Source organism: Narcine bancroftii, chromosome 4, assembly GCF_036971445.1.
Source record: "Narcine bancroftii isolate sNarBan1 chromosome 4, sNarBan1.hap1, whole genome shotgun sequence".
NCBI classification, from domain to species: domain Eukaryota; kingdom Metazoa; phylum Chordata; class Chondrichthyes; order Torpediniformes; family Narcinidae; genus Narcine; species Narcine bancroftii.
This window is the reverse complement of record NC_091472.1, coordinates 71,882,956-71,899,871: the sequence shown is the minus strand read 5'-3', so window position 1 is coordinate 71,899,871 and position 16,916 is coordinate 71,882,956. Positions and strand designations below refer to the sequence as shown.

The window sequence follows — 16,916 nt, the reverse complement described above, 5'->3', positions numbered from 1 at the left end:
ATCAACTCGGAAGATGCGGAATCTATATGGGTAGAACTGAGGAATAGCAAGGGGCGGAAAACGTTAGTGGGGGTGGTATATAGGCCTCCAAATAGTAGTGTAGAGGTGAGGGAAGGCATTAAAAGAGAAATTAGAAAAGAGTGCAATAAGGGAACAGCTGTCATCAAGTAGAGACTTTTATTTGCATATAGATTGGACTAGCCAAATTAGTTAAAATACTAAGGAGGATTCCTTGAATGTTTACAGGACGGTTATCTAGACCAATATGTCAAGGAACCAACTCGGGAGCAGGCCATTTTAGATTGGGTATTATGCAATGATAAGGAGCTAATCAACAATCTTGTTGTACGAGGCCCTTTGGGTAGGAGCGATCACAATATGATCGAATTCTCACTCGACATGGAGAGAGATGAAATTAAAATCGAGACTAAGGTCCTGAATTTAAATAAAGGGAATTATGATGGTATGAGACGGGAGTTGAGTGAGATTGATTGGGTGGTGTTTATGGGGGAGTTGACTGTGGATAGACAATGGAAAGCATTCACAGATCTAATGGAGAAATTGCAAAAATCGTTTATACCGGTTTGGCATAAAAATAAACCAAAAAAGGTGACTCAACCGTGGATAACAAGGGAAATTAGAGACAGCATTTGGTCCAAAGAGAGAGCATATCAATTGGCAAAAAAAAGTACCACAACCGAAGACTGGGAGCAGTTCAAGATGCACCAAAGGATGACAAAGGGATTAATCAAGAGAGCAAAAATAAATTACGAAAGTAAGCTTGTGGCAAATATAAAAACCGACTGCAAAAGCTTTTATAAATATGTCAAGAGGAAAAGATTGGTGAAATCCAGAGTAGGTCCTTTGCAGTTGGAATGGGGAATAAGGAAATGGCAGACCAATTAAATTCTTACTTTAGTTCTGTTTTTACAAGAGAGGATACAAATAACCTCCCAAGGATGTTGGGAAACATAGAGACTAATGCAAGGGAGGAACTGAAAGAAATCAGTATCTCTAAGGACATGGTCTTGGGGAAATTGATGGGATTGAAGGCAGATAAATCCCAAGGGCCTGATAATCTACATCCTAGGGTACTTAAGAAAGTGGCCATTCAGATAGCAGATGCTTTAAGAATTATTTTCCAGAACTCGATAGACTCAGGATCAGTACCCATGGATTGGAGGGTAGCTAATGTTACCCCACTATTTAAAAAGGGGGGTAGAGAAAAAGCGGGGAATTATAGGCCGGTGAGCCTTACATCAGTAGTGGGCAAAATGATGGAATCCATTATTAAGGATGTAATAGCGGAGCATATGACTAGCAGAGAAGGGATCGGACAGAGTCAACATGGATTTACAAAAGGTAAATCGTGCTTGACATATCTATTGAAATTCTTTGAGATGGTGACAGGTAAAATAGATGGGGGAGAGCCTGTGGATGTGGTGTACCTGGACTTCCAGAAGGCCTTCGATAAGGTCCCGCATAAACGACTGGCTTCCAAAATCAAGGCTCATGGGATTGGGGGAAAAGTATTGATGTGGACTGAGAACTGGCTGGCGGGTAGAAGACAGAGAGTTGGGATAAATGGCTCGTTTTCTGAGTGGCAGGAGGTGACCAGTGGGGTACCACAGGGATCTGTACTGGGACCCCAGCTGTTCACAATTGACATTTTCCAATGTTCTATAGATTCAGGAGAGGTGCCTGTGGATTGGAGGGTGGCTGTAGAAACATAGAAACATAGAATGATCTGGATGAGGGGATTGGATGTAATATCTCCAAATTTGCAGATGACACTAAGCTAGGAGGGGTTGTGTGCACGGAAGAGGGGGTCAGGAAGCTCCAGTGTGATTTGGATAAATTGAGGGACTGGGCAGATACATGGCAAATGCACTACAATGTGGATAAATGTGAGGTTATCCACTTTGGTAATACAAACCGGAGGGCAGATTACTATTTGAATGGCAATAGATTAAGAGATGGGGAAGTGCAGAGAGACCTAGGGGTACTTGTACACCAGTCTCTGAAGGCGAGCATGCAGGTACAGCAGGCGGTTAAAAAGGCAAATGGTATGTTGGCCTTCATATCAAGAGGGTTTGAGTATAGGAACAAGGATACCTTACTGCAGCTGTACAGGGCCTTGGTGAGACCCCACCTGGAGTATTGTGTGCAGTTTTGATCACCTTATCTAAGGAAGGATGTTCTTGCAATGGAGGGAGTGCAGAGGCGATTCACCAGGCTGATACCTGGAATGGCAGGAATGACTTATGAGGAAAGATTGCGCAAATTGGGATTGTACTCGCTGGAGTTTAGAAGTTTGAGAAGGGATCTCATAGAGACATATAAAATTCTGGCAGGACTGGTCAGAATGGATGCAGATGGGATGTTTCCAATGATGGGAAAATCCAGAACCCGGGGCCATGGTTTGAGGATAATAGGCAAACCATTTAGGACCGAGATGAGGAGGAATTTCTTTACCCAGAGAGTGGTGAATCTGTGAAATTAATTGCCACAGAGGGCAGTAGAGGCAGGTTCATTAAATATATTTAAGAGGGAATTAGATATATTTCTTCAGTATAAGGGTATTAAAGGTTACGGAGAGAAGGAGGGGACGGGGTACTGAACTTTAAGATCAGCCATGATCTCGTTGAATGGCGGAGCAGGCTCAAAGGGTTGAATGTCCTACTCCTGCTCTTATCTTCTATGTTTCTATGTTTCTACAGCCACCCTCCAATCCACAGGCACCTCTCCTGAATCTATAGAACATTGGAAAATGTCAACCAATGCATCCACAATTTCAAGAGCAACCTCCTTAAACACCCTAGGATGCAGTATATCAGTCCCTGGAGACTTATCAGCCTTTAGTCTATTCAATTTATTCAAGGCCACATAATTCCAAATCTGCCTTTCCATCAATTCCTCCATTGCCATTGGAATTTCTATCAATTCTTTCGATACCGCAGGACCTCTGCCCCCTATCTGACCTATACGTATATCTTCCCTGGTGAAGACAGATCCAAAGTATATGTTAAACCCGTCAGCCATTGCCTTGCTTCCCATAATAATTTCACCTGTTTCTGTTTTTAAGAGCTCAATTTTGGTCCTAACTAATATTTTCCTCTTTTCTTGTCTCCTTTTATATTATTGGCTAGTTTACTCTCATACCTCATTCTTTTCCCTCCTGTATAGCTTTCTTAGTTATCTTCTCTTGCTCTTTGAAGGTTTCCCAATCCTCTAGCTTCCCATTCCTCTTTGGTATATTATACTTCCTCTCCTTGGTCTTGATACTGTTCTTGACTTCCTTTGTCAGCCGTGGTTGCCCTTTCCTCACCTTTTTTAGGCATGGGATCCATGGATCCTTAGCTGCTTAGATTCTGAATTGGTTTACCTGCAGAAATAAAAGGAAGTAGTAGATAGAATGTATTCTGCCAGGAGATTGATGGCTAGTGGCATTCCACAAGGAACTGTGGTAGGATCCCTGTTCTTTATAATTTTTATAAATGATGGAGAAAGAAATGGAGGAGGAGGACAGTAAATTTGCAGCTGATATAAAGTTTGGAGGTGCTGTGGATACAGCTTTGGTGTCAGAACAAATGTTAGTGGGGGGCATTAGCGTATCAGGGAGTGGGGAGAACAGTGCAACACTCAAAAACTCACTCAGCGGGGTGGGGGGAGGGGGTGCTGCTACAATCTTCTGCCCCTCTGATGAAGTGGCACTTTTATGGCATAAAGTGTCATTTGTCACTTGTGACGCTTGACGCACGCTAGTTATGCAGCCTGGGGCCGGTGGAGAGCCGCTAGCGTGTCAAGCTATGCGCTAGTGAAGCTGGGGGGATTGGTGGGGGCAGGTCTGACAGCAAGCAATGGTCGCAACCATATTGGGGGGAGGACAGCACCTGCTTGGGGGGGAAATGCCCACGGATGCCTCCCCTTGGTCCCAGTCTTGTGTGGATAGTGTAGGTTACAACAGGATATAGAAAGGATGCAGAGTTGTGCAAAAAGTGGCAGAAAGACTTCATTTGGGAAAAGTGTGAAATGCACACTCGAAGGCAGATTTTGAGATCAATGGCAGAAATGTTAATACATGAGGGATTTTGGGGTTCAGGTCCTTTGGTCCCTCAAGGTTGCTCTGCAAGTTGATGGGTAGTTAAGAAGGCCTTATTCATCAGGGGATTGAGTTCAAGACACTGTGCTCTCCCGCAAGGTCCTTCTGGTCAGTCCTGCTATCAATGGCTCTGTACAGGCTTTAAATAGCCTGTTAAAAGAGCTGACGATATTTAGAATCCTGTGACTGCAGACTTTGGACCTAAAATGGTAGCACAGAAGCAGCCACAAAGGGGTTGCAAACTCCTGTTGCAGGGCACCAGTAATGGGGAGAATACCCCTGTTGAGAAGGAGAAGCGGGGAGACGACCCCAAGGATAGTGACCATGGGGCTCTGCGACTGAAGGATACAATCAAGCAGCGAGCTGTTGTCAACATGTGGGTGAGGAACTCACACAGGCTGCGGGTTGCTGGCAACTTGAGATCACTCAAACTAGACTGTGAACTGCTGGAGACTGGCTCATGAGAAACAGGTGGATCTGGGACTTGAGACGGTGCTGAGGGCAAGAAGGGCTCTGGGCACTGAAAGCTTTCTCATCATGTTGAAGATTTGGATTTGGGCTCGGATTTCCAATGATTTAAACTGGAGTCTTGTACGGCAGCAGAAGCTGGGGCAACGCTGGAAGTAAATTCGTGGACACTCAATGACTCTGGGGTGGACTCTTTTCCTTTCTTTCTCTGACTGTAAGGGGTGCTGAGCAATGCTAATGGTGAATCTTTGACTGCCTTATTAATTGATCTGAAGAGCCGTGTGGTAATGTTACCGTTACTTAAAACTCTGGATAGACCACACTTGGAATATTACTTTCAGTTCTGGTTGCTTCATTACAGGAAGGATGCAGATGCTTTAGAGAGTGTGTAGAGTAGATTTACTGGGATATTGGAGAATATATCTTATGAAGCAAGGTTGACAGAGCTTGGGCTTTTCTCTTGGGAGTGATGAAAGATGAGTGATGACTTAATAGAGGGATGTGTGATTATGAGGTGCATAGATAGAGTGAGAGCCAGCACTTTTTTTTCCTGCGGCGACAGTAGCAAACACCAGAGGACATCTGTTTAAGATGAGTAGAGGAAAGTTTAGGGGAGACATCAGAGATTTTTTTTTTAAACACAGAGAGTGGTGTGTGCCTGAAATGCATTGCTGAAGTTTTGATGGAGGCTTTTACAATAGGAATATTCGAAAGACTCTTAGATAGGTATATGGATTTGAGAGTTATGGAAGGTTATGTGTGTGAAGTGGGGAAGAATTACATTATTGTGGAGTAGCACAGCCATAGCCAAAAGATTCCTTGGGTTGGACTGTGCTTTAAAGTTCTATGATCTGTGTTTTGAAACATGACTGATGGAAAAGGGCATATATGCCGATTGAACACTGTGAAGAGAAGTAAAGTGCAAATTAAATTTCTATTAATTTTAGCAACAAAATTCTCCCTCAGTTCTGGAGCATCACAGGGCTGTGTACTTATCTCCCCACTCTACTCATTTTACACCAATGACTTGGTGGGAAATTGAAAACTTGGCTGAATGGTGCATCAACAACCACCTCTCTCTCAATGTCACCAAAACCAAGGAGCTGATTGTGGACCTTGGGCAGGGAAAACAGGTGTATGATCCAGAGATCATTAGGGAAATCAGAGGAGGAGAAAGTGAGAAAATTTAAATTCCTGGGCGTCACTATCTTGTAGGACTTATCCCGGACCCATGAAGAAAGCACGCCAGCTCTTCTACTTCTTCAGGAGTTTGCTGAGGTTTGGTATTACGTCAGAAACCTTGGAAACTTCTACAGATGCTTAGTGGAAAATGTGCTGACTGGCTGCATCTCGGCCTGTTATGGGGACATCAAAACTGAGAAGAAAGTCCTGCAAAAGGTAATGACATAGCCCAGTACATCATAGGCAAAATTCTCCCCGCCATCAAGGAAATCCACACGGAATGCTGCCATAGGAGAGCAGCAGCAATCATCAAGAATCGAGGCCAACTAGAACATGCTCTGTTCTCGCTGCTGCCACAAGATTTGTGGTACCAGGTTCAGGAACAATTGCTACCCCTCCACCATAAACAACAACTCAATCAGACATTCACTTAAGGACTCTTACTTTGTACATTATTTATTACTGAATATTTATAGTTTTTTTTCTGTATTGCACAGTGAGTTTGTTTATCTTTGTTTACATTTCTCTCTTTTGTATATGCATCCTTTTTTGAGTACTTTTTTACCGATTAATTGAAATTCTGCCTGATGGGCAGGAAAAGAATCTCAGGGTTGATTGTGATGACAAGACAATAAATCTGAACTTCAATATAATTCAAATTTTAAAATGCAACACTTTGGAGACATAATTTTCAATTTAAAAATGAAGTATTTTCTCCAGAGAGCAAGGGCTCTTTCCTTTAAAATTAATTGATGGAAACATCTTTTTTTTTTAAGGAGAATTGGAACTTTTCATTCTGTTGGTTAATTAACACCAGGCTGTTCAAACTAATTCTAGGGCTGCTTAACAGTGAATAATTATTAGAAAGCCAATCCACCATTCTTGTTAACACTCAGATATTAAATTTAACCATTATTCCTAAAAAAAAAAGTTTATTCTCAGGAACTGCAGGTACAATTGGTGACCCTGACAGTTTAGATAGTATCTAAACTCAGCGATGAGTGAACAGGCAGCAGTCAACACGGTCGCTCTCAAGCTGCCGACCTGCTGGACGAATCAACCACATATGTGGTTTGACCAGGCTGAGACACAGTTCCAGATCCGGCAGATCACAGCAGAATCCACCCGATGCTACCACGTGGTGAGTGCCCTGGACCAGGACACAGCAGGCCGGGTGGCCAACTTCATCCAGGAGCCCCCATCAGAAAGCACATGCACCACCATCAAGGACTTGTTGATCGAAACCTTCGGGCTCTCATGGCATGAGAGAGGGGCACATTTGCTCCACCTGGTTGGGCTAGGGGACAAGCCCCTGTCAGCATTCATGAACAAGATGCTGGCTCTCCTGGCAAGCACGTGCCCTGCATCATGCTTGAGCAGGCATTCCTGGAGCAACTGCTCCTGGCTAACGCCAATTTCAGTGACCCCTGCCGACCCCTGGACAGTCACAGCATAAGTGGACATTTTGTGAAAGCAGAAGAGAGAGGGCTTGGCATCCGTGGGGGTCATCACTAAACACCGCAGCCAGACCTGTGCAGAGCCACCAAGAGAACAGCAGTGCCCAGAGGGGTGATCTAGACAACCAGTGGTGTTTTTACATCCAGAGATGGGGCGCTAGAGCCCGCCAATGCAAGCCGGCATGCCAGTCTGGGCCAGTCATCAGTGAAATGCCTGGGCCAGTCGTCGCTAGTGGCCTCGATGGCTGGCCAATAAGACAGCCTCCTGTACTTTTGGGACTGCCAGTCTGGACGATGCTTCTTTGTGGACACAGGAGCAGAGGTCAATTTGGACCTACAGTACCCACAAGGTCTAACTGTAATTGGAAGGCAGCCTCTTGTGTGTGTTTGTGCTGGCCGCAGTGGATTAGCCGCTCCTGGGGGCAGACTTTCTGCGTTCCCAAAGCCCGCTAGTGGACCTCAAGGGAAGGAGATTGATCCATGCCAAGACTTTTCAAATCTTACCCCTCAAAGACACTAGGTTCCCAGCACTCCACCTGGACTCCATACAGAGATCTGACAAATACACCAGGCCTTGGGTAAGTTCCCTGCTGTGCTCACCCCCCAATTCACCATTGTGATGCCCTGACATGGAGTACAGCACCACATCCTGACCCAGGGCCAGCCACACCATGCAAGGGCAAGACACCTTCCTCCGGAGAAATTCCAGCTGATGAAGGAAGAATTCAAGAAGCTGGAGGAGCTCGGCATCGTACAGCGGTTGGACAGCCCATGGGCTTCTCCCCTACACATGGTACCCATAGCAACTGGAGGCTGGAGACTATGGGTGACTACCGCCAGCTCAACGAGGCCACAACACCAGATCAGTACCCTGTGCTGCACATCCAGGACTTTGCAGCTAACCTACACGGGCCAAGGATCTTCTCCAAGATGAACCTCGTGTGGGGATATCATCAGATCCCAGTACACCCCGATAATATTCCCAAGTCCACCATTATCACCCTGTTAAGCCTCTTCAAATTCCTCCAAATGCCATTTGAGCTAAAGAACGCTGCACAGATCTTCCAGCAACTCATGGATGCAATGGGCCGAGACCTGGTTGGCACCTTCGTGTACCATGGTGAATCCTGGTGGTGAACAGAAACCAACAACAGGAACATATGGCGCATCTCCATAATCTCTACACCCAACTGAGTGAGTTCGGCCTGGCGATCAACCCAGCCAAATGCTAGTTTGCATTGGAGACCATTGACTTCCTGGGCCACAGCATAACCAGGAATGTGGAGGCCATCTGGAAGTTCCCCAGACCCAACATAACCAAGGGACTACAGGAGTTCATGGGGATGATTAATTTTTATCACCGATTCATCCCTCAGCTGCCTGGATCATGCGGCCCTTGTTCGCCTGAATGACAGGCAAGGTGAAGGACATCATATGGGAAAAGAAGTCAGCCCAAGCCTTCATGAAGGTCAAGGAAGCCCTGGCAGACATTGATCTTCTGGCACATCCAAGGTCAGCTGCTCCAACAGCCCTGACGGTGGATCCCTCAGGATCAGTGGAGTTCTGGAGCAGCAGATTGAAGAAATTTGGCGGCTGGGCTTTCTTCAGGAAACATTTGGCAGCATCCAGAACTAAATTACTGCATTTTCAACAGAAAGCTACTGGCGCTGTACTTAGCCATCTACCACCAGATACTTCTTAGAGGGCAGGTCCTTCGCGGCTTTCACAGATCACAAATCCTTGACTTTTGCCTTGTTAAGATCTTGGACCCCTGGTCAGCCTGCCAGCAACACCTGTCTTACATCTTGGCATACACCATAGATGTAAGGCATGTCTCCGGCAAGGACAATGTGGTGGCCGATGCACTGTCTAGGCAAAGTATCCACGTGCCATCAAGGGGAGTGGACTTCATGGCACTGGCGGAGGGACAGCAGAAAGACGAGGAGATTCCCCAATACAAGACTGCAATATCAGGACTGCAGCTCCAGGACATCCCAGTTGCCATAGGTAACACCACCCTCCTGTGTGACGTGGCCACTGGTCAGGTCAGACCTATTGTCCCGGCGACTTGGAGACAATAGATTTTGGACTCCATCCACAGACTGGCTCACCCATCCATCAGGACCTTGTCCGGCTGGTGGCCAGCAAATACATGTGACATGGATTGTGGAAACAAGTCAGCGAGTGGGCGAAGGTGTGGATTCAGTGCCAAACAACCAAGGTACAGAAGCACACCAAGACCGCACCTCAGCATTTTGAGCCCACAGAACGAAGGTTTGATCACATCCACTTGAAAATAGTAGGACCATTGACAGTATCCCAAGGTTTCCACTATCTGTTCATGATGGTCGACCACTTTGCCAGGTGGCCAGAAGCAGACCTGCCAGCAGACACGTCCACAACCTCGTGAGCAGGGCCCTCATCTCGTCCTGGGTGGCACGGTTCGGATTACTGTCCCAGATTATATCCAACAGAGGGCTCCAGTTCACATCCAGTTTATGGTCTGACCTCGCCAGCCTGTGGGGTACCCAGCTGCATCACACAACAGTTTACCACCCACAGTCTAATGGGTTGGTGGAGCACTTCGACAGGGCACCTCAAAACCATGCTCACGACCAGACTCCAAGGACCCAACTGGGTAGACGAGCTACCATGGGTGGTGTTGGACATCCACACTGCACCCAAAGAGGACCTCAACACTTCTTCGGCCTAACTTGTCTATGGGGCTCCACTGGTGATCCCAGGAGAATTCGTACCATCCCCAGGCGGACACCAAGATGACTCTGCAGCGATCATCAGCAGGCTAAGGGAAAGACTCGGCAACCTGGCCCTGATTCCACCATCCAGGCACGGACACGTGAGGACCAACAAACCTAAAGACCTGCAGGACTGTGAGTTTGTTTTCATATGCAGGGTCCACATTGTCCACTGCTTCTGAGGCCATTCAAGGGTCCGTTCCATGTCATCCACAACAACAGGGCCATGTTCAAACTGGAAGTCGGAGGCAAGACAGAGGTCTTAACCACAACAGGCTGAAGCTGGGACACCTGGACCTGGTGCGCTCGATCGAGACACCAGCACCACACCAAAGAGGCAGGCCACTGAAGGCAGCAGAGACTTTGGCTCCTGGCACCAAAGACAATACTGCCAGTTCTGGGGGGTGGGGTGGGGGGGTGAGAGAGGCTCTGGGCCGTGAGTACAACCAAAGGCCAGCAGCCCATGCAGCAGCACTGGCCCGAACAAGCGAACTGGCAGGTGAACAGCAAGGGCAGCTTAAAGGCCAGTGACCCCATAATGGTGCTGGCCTTGCTGCGCAGCCAACAGACAGGGACAATGCACAGGGAAGAAGGACATTGTTATGCAGGAATGTACCTGTGCGCAGGAAACCCGCTTTTGTTATGCATATTGTGACGTCAGCCAAAGGAGGCCACGGCAGGAACAGTGCAAGTATAAAACTTGAGCCTGATCCCTAATAAAACTCAGAGCTTAACCTGACTACACTACGTGTGTGTGACTTCTTTCGAGTAGCGCACGGCTACACATTTGTCATTTTTTTACATTTCCCCATCTCTTTTTCCTCTGATATTGTATTTTCTCTCTCTGAAATCATTTATTATGGTGAACTCTTTCTGTGAAACAAATCCAGAATGTAACACTTGAATTATTAAATATCTCACACATGCCACAACCTAATTGCAATTATTTTTTTGTAATTAGCCAAAGAGAATAGATTATTGAGAGTTGTGAGGTATGTGTAATATGTCAGTCACAGAAACTAAGTAATATTCCTTTGGGTTCTCAAATCTTTTCCTATCTGTGAAGTAAATAAGGAACCACAGCCAAAAATCATCTCCCGCATTGTTAAAAGACATTGTATTATTAGTGACAACTTCACTTAAAGTAAATGAAGCATATTATATGAAATGACACATTGATCAAACTGTGAAATTCACTGCAAACTACGCATTACATACAATAAATCAATTTGATGCACGTGACTAGATCCTACACTCAACTTTTACCCTCTCCCCTCAACCATATTCCCGCAGTTGCATTTGTCTTATACAGCTCCATGGGAGCTTAGCTTGGGATTCGAGGATTAGCCTGTACAGTGGAATTGTGTATGAACATCAACTAGGACTTGGATGGTAGAGCTTTCAAAAACGCCTGTTAATGAATAATTCCAAGCTTTCAGAGGTGATAAATAAAACAACCTGAACCTGTGACAAATGTCCTATTAAGTCACCTTTATTGATGATAAATGGGTGAGCCAAGAATACAAATAGTCAGAGACATGTAAAAACAGTTCAAATAGTCTGAAATAATTTTTTTAAATGTTGTAGAAATTAAAATTCCTTAAATCATAAGAATGAAAAACATTAAGATTGAGAAAAATAAATAAACTATTCACTTATCTTTTTAATCATGATTAACAATTACTTAGCTACTTATGTCAGCCATGTTTGGCATAGAATATAGAACATTACCACACAATGTTGCGCCGACCCAAATATACCAATTTTTAAAAAAAACCAAAACCCTACCTCATAACCCTCTATTTTTCTTTCACCCATGTGCCTGTCTCTTAAATGCCTCTATTGTTCCAGCCTCAACTACCACCTGTGGCAATTCATTTCAGGCATCCACAATTCTCTGTTTTTTTTAAAATACCCGTGATGTCTTCCATAAACTATGCTTTATGTATAGATGTCCTCTGGTGTTTCCTACTTCTACTCTGGGGAAAAGGTGCTGGCTGTCTATCTTATCTATGCTCACAATCCTGAAGATCTATTATGTCAACTCTCATCCATCTTTTCTCCAAAAAGCAAAACCCTAGCTCTGCTAACCTTGACTCTTAAGACATATTTTTCAATCCAGGCAACATCCTGGTAAATCTCTTCTGCACCCTTTCCATGGCTTCCACATCCTTCCTATAATGAGGTGACCAGAACTGAACACAGTTCAGTGTGGGCTCAACAGAGATTTATAAAGCTGCAACATGACCTCACGACTCCTAAACTCGATTTCCATGACTAATGAAGCCCAGCATCCCATAAGTCTTCTTAACTGTCTGATCAACCTGCATGGCAATCTTAAGAGATCTGTGGATTTGGACCCACAGGTCTCTCTGATCATCCACTGTTAAGTATCATGAAGCCTAGTAGATGGGTGTAAAGTGCTTTTCCCCCTTAGGTCAGCACAATGGTGCTTCACCCCAAAATTAAATGGAAAGTCTAGCAACAGAGTGGGAGATCAAGCATGCTGGTATGATCTCCTGCTCAACTCTGACTTCTACATTCCAATGCACAGGGGAAGAAGTTGGAGATAAGGTGACAGGTGAGGAAGAGATAGCCAGTAGTTCCTAATGGAACCATTGACCTGAAGTAAGTATGATTCAATCCAATTAACTTTTAAAAATGATATAAATTCCTATAAAAGATTAGCAAATTGTGGCTGCACTGTGCAAATACATAAGGGGTCATGTTTATACCCCAAGAATATTGAAAATGGATGATAAATCTGACAGAAAAAAAAGATGGTTCTAATGACCATTTCCTTTCTAGCAGATATTGTGACATATTGTGACATCTCTAAAGTTCTGGTGTGTGGTGGAGAATAGTGCTGCATTAATGTCAAAGATGTTAATTTGAGAGTGTCTTCTTCGGTTGGATATAAAGGACTCCATGAATGTTTTGAAGAGGGGAAGGAAAATGTATTTGTCCAGCATAAATAAAAAAACTTAAATGTTCATCTGCACATTACTGTTTATGGGAGTTTTATTGTGAACCACTGTATTTTTATGGAAACTACTGAGATATGATCAGCTAAGGATGTGCAGGAGTTAAAGATATCTGCAAAACCTTTCAATAAATTTATAAAACTAGACCCCATCCTCCCACCAAAGATTTATTTTTCACTTCACCTCCTATTTATCAACTACATCCCACTCTTTGCTAAACTATTCCTCTTTACTCATTAAATGGACATTTGTCGCATGGTTTAGTCCATAGGTAATGAAAGGCTAGAGTTGCTTATTAGCATGGAAGTGCAAATGGGCAACGTATAATATTTACAAATACATGTAAACTTTTACGAACAAACAATATGGACATATTTAATCATTGCCTTTAAAATGAATGTTTATAACTCAGGACATTTTAAAATCTGGACAAATTTTCAATAGCATTTCAGAGTACAATGACAGAGAATGGTCTTTGTAAGAAGATTGCTCCAGTAGCCAAATGGACTAAAGCGAGTTTTAAAAAATTGTGCAGAATGTATGGTTCATTGCTGCTTTGCAGGGTTTCTGCCTCCTGTAATCTTCCATGTTAACATTTCCCCACAGGATGAAGGTATTGTGAAGGAAATAGACATCAGCACCCATGTGAAGGAAGGTTTTGAAAAAGCAGATCCCTCTCAGTTCGAATTACTCAAAGTCTTGGGGCAGGGATCCTATGGAAAAGTAAGTAAATAACTGGAATTTGTGCTATCAGCTATTTTAAAATTATATGGATCAAATATTTTTCATAACTATCATTTTTAAGCTACTCATTTGGCATTTGATTTAATTTTATCAAATTCCAATACTGCAGTACTAGGTCTTCCCCATGTTAGGTATCCAGCCATATTATCTTTCTTAAACGGGATGGGAGTGGCAGCAAATAGTGACGAAAATTAGCTTAGGGCTATAGAATCTGAATTTGCCGCCTCAGGTGGAGTAAATCATCCATGGAATTGTTTAATTCAATTAAAACCAATGCTAAATTTACAACCCAATTACATCCAATTAACCTACCAACCCAATGCATTTTTGGAGGGTGAAAGGAAACTAGAGCACCTGGAGAAAATCCACACAGGTCACGGGGAGAACGTAAAAACTTCTTGCATTAGTGAAAATGAAACCATTGATTGTTGTACAATGGACAGTCGAAATATAACTCCAGATCTACAACAATATGATTGCCCTTTGAAAAGGCTTAGCGGCCACTTAATTATATTATAATCACCTTGTTAAAATAGGGGAACAATAAAACTGATTTAGAAGTGAGAAAAGTCACTCTCAGTTCAGCTGACTTTGATAACTCCTTTTTACAGATATATTTTCTGGTGTTTGCAGTGAGAGAGCTGTCCCATTGACTAATCATATTGACATCTTGTCTCACTCTTATGACCAGTGCCATATTCAGTGCAAAAATCTGCTGAATGGTATGTGTATCAGAATAGGACACCCACTGCCACCTGTTCAAAACCCACTGACATAAGATGGTGTACCAAACACTTGGGGCAATATTGAGAAGACTACTCAGGAAAATTGTGTCTTCCACCTCGACATCTTGAACCTTACTACCTTTGCCTACAGCTACCTTATGATCAAATCTATACACCTCCAACCCTGGTTATCACAAGGAGCTTGCTCAAGGGAGAACTCTGCTGTACCCTACCCCTGGCTACCATTAAGCCTGGCTGTGGAATTTCCACAGTGGAGCAAATCTTTATTTTTCTGTTCCCCTTTTACAGTATCAGTAAAGCATAGAAAGAACACATCCACCACATTCTGGACTTGGAACAGCTAGCCAATGACACAGCTAATGGGTTCCCAGCCACAGGGGATATGATGAGGCAGCTGTCTGCTGAAATGTTTACCATGAGAACCGTGGCAATTCGGAATTGGTTGTCAGTGGACTTTCTGCTTGCTGACTGTAGGAGTACATGTGCTATTATAGGCCAAGAATATTGTACATATATCCCAGACAGCTCTGAGTATATTACCAGTTTAGCAGAGCACATAAAACTACATTTGGACAATTTAAAGAAAATGCTTGATTATTACACTGGTCTCATTGGGGAATGGTTTGGTACACATTGGTTACACTGGCTTGAAAAAGGATTTATCATTTTATTAGCTATTCTTGCAGTAATACTTCTTTGCTGCTTAGGTAAAGTTGCTTTTTGCCATTTCACTAACATTCAATTGTAAGTTATCATGGATTGATAAAAGGAGGGTGTAAGAATGTGAGTTTTAAAGTAGGAAAAAGTGTAGAAAAGGAGAGAACATTTCATGTGTTGATGATTCAACAAGATTAAAGTTGATTGTGAAGAACAACTACAACATATTTGGCAAAGACAGTGAAAGACCATTAACCATTGGGTAAGGGACAGACCTGGGATAACGGATCCTAATATTTTAAGAAAAATGTACAGTGAAAATCCCCATTTTCTGGCGGATGCTGGAAATATGAATTTTCTGGTTGACTGAGACTTACTTTCACAATTCCTAACTAATAGACCTGCATTAAGAATATTACTTATAACCTGCGAGATAAATATCATATTTTTAGGAAAATATGGAGCCCATATTTACAAAATTTTGGTTTGCGTGTCTGATTGGCTCTCAGAACCCCTCACTTCTTGATAACCTCCAATAGATTTTACTGTATATATGTTTTATTTTCTTGGCTTTTTCTGGTTTTTCTTTTCTTTTATTTCCTCCGGGTTGGTGGGGGGGGGGGTGGAAAGAGGGTGGGTTCGGGGGAATGGTAGGATATATACCACATATAATTTCTTTTGAAATAATTTACAATTGAATGTAATTATATTGTGGTTAAAATTAAATTTAAAAAAAAGATACCATTTAAAAGATAAAAGACTGCAAAATGTAAACTAATTTGCAACAAAAATCAGTCTTTAATTATTTAAAGTTCACTTTAATCAAGCAATTCCTGTAACTTACAAAATTTTAATTTTAGCCCAGTTTCTGGTACTGTAACTGTTGCACTAGCTGCCATGCTAACTGTGTCAGCATCATAATGAACTTCCCTCCCCCAAGTTTTCAGATAAAGCCTAAATTAATACTAACTAAGATATAGAATTTTACTAGGCAGGGGTAGGGAGACACTTTGGGAGAGTCACTCCAGCTGTGAGTGGCATCGACCGGATCTTCATCCTGGTGTCCTGGTAAGACCTTTGGTGCAACGCCACTTGCTTCCACACAAGTGTCCCTGTCAGGCCTTTGGCGTAACCTGACTCACCTTCACACCAGTGTGCTAGTTAAGCTCTCGGCACAACTTGACTCAGCTCCATGACAATGTCCCAGTTGCACCTTCCTTTAAATTCGAACCCCTTTCAAAGCACTATAAGAGAATTGCATTAGCTGTTATGCTAACCATGCTGCCATCATAATTAAAATCCCCTCCCCAGATTTACAGATAAAGCCTTACTAATAAACGTAAAGACTCTTACCAGGCAGGGGTAGGGAGACACTTTTGAAATATTGCCCCAGTGGCAAGCAGCACTGGCCAGCTCTTCATGCTGGGTGGCACCATTTTATTCAAACATCACTTTATTGAAAGTTTACTCAAACAGCTGCTGTGGGTGGGGCATGACCCGAGTGTTCCACTGGCTGAATGTTTACTCCCAAAGGGTTGTGTGTTGCTTCAACATTTAAGTTTACAATTTTGTTTACACTTTTATTTATAACATTATTTATTCTTATTTAGTGTCTGAACATATTTATTTATTTCCTCCTTTTTTTTTACTGTTTGTTTGAGTTTCTTGTTGATTGAATGCCGGATAATGAAGATTTTATTGTACTTGTATGGAGAAGTCTGTTCGAATGTTCTGGAAAATTGAAAATTTGGCTGTATTAATATACAATTTGTGATTTATGTTGCTGAGATTAGCTGCAAGTGGCTGTGCCTCTTGCTGTA

The 16,916-nt window shown here is 43.2% G+C and overlaps 1 protein-coding gene across 1 annotated transcript in view; it reads left to right on the top strand.

Moving 5' to 3' along the window:
- rps6ka2 (ribosomal protein S6 kinase, polypeptide 2) overlaps positions 1-16,916 on the top strand; it is a 161,277-nt gene that overhangs the window by 19,807 nt on the left and 124,554 nt on the right. The window contains exon 2 of the mRNA XM_069931597.1: positions 13,556-13,672. Coding sequence (XP_069787698.1) covers positions 13,556-13,672 — 117 coding nt within the window. The remainder of the gene's footprint in view (positions 1-13,555; positions 13,673-16,916) is intronic.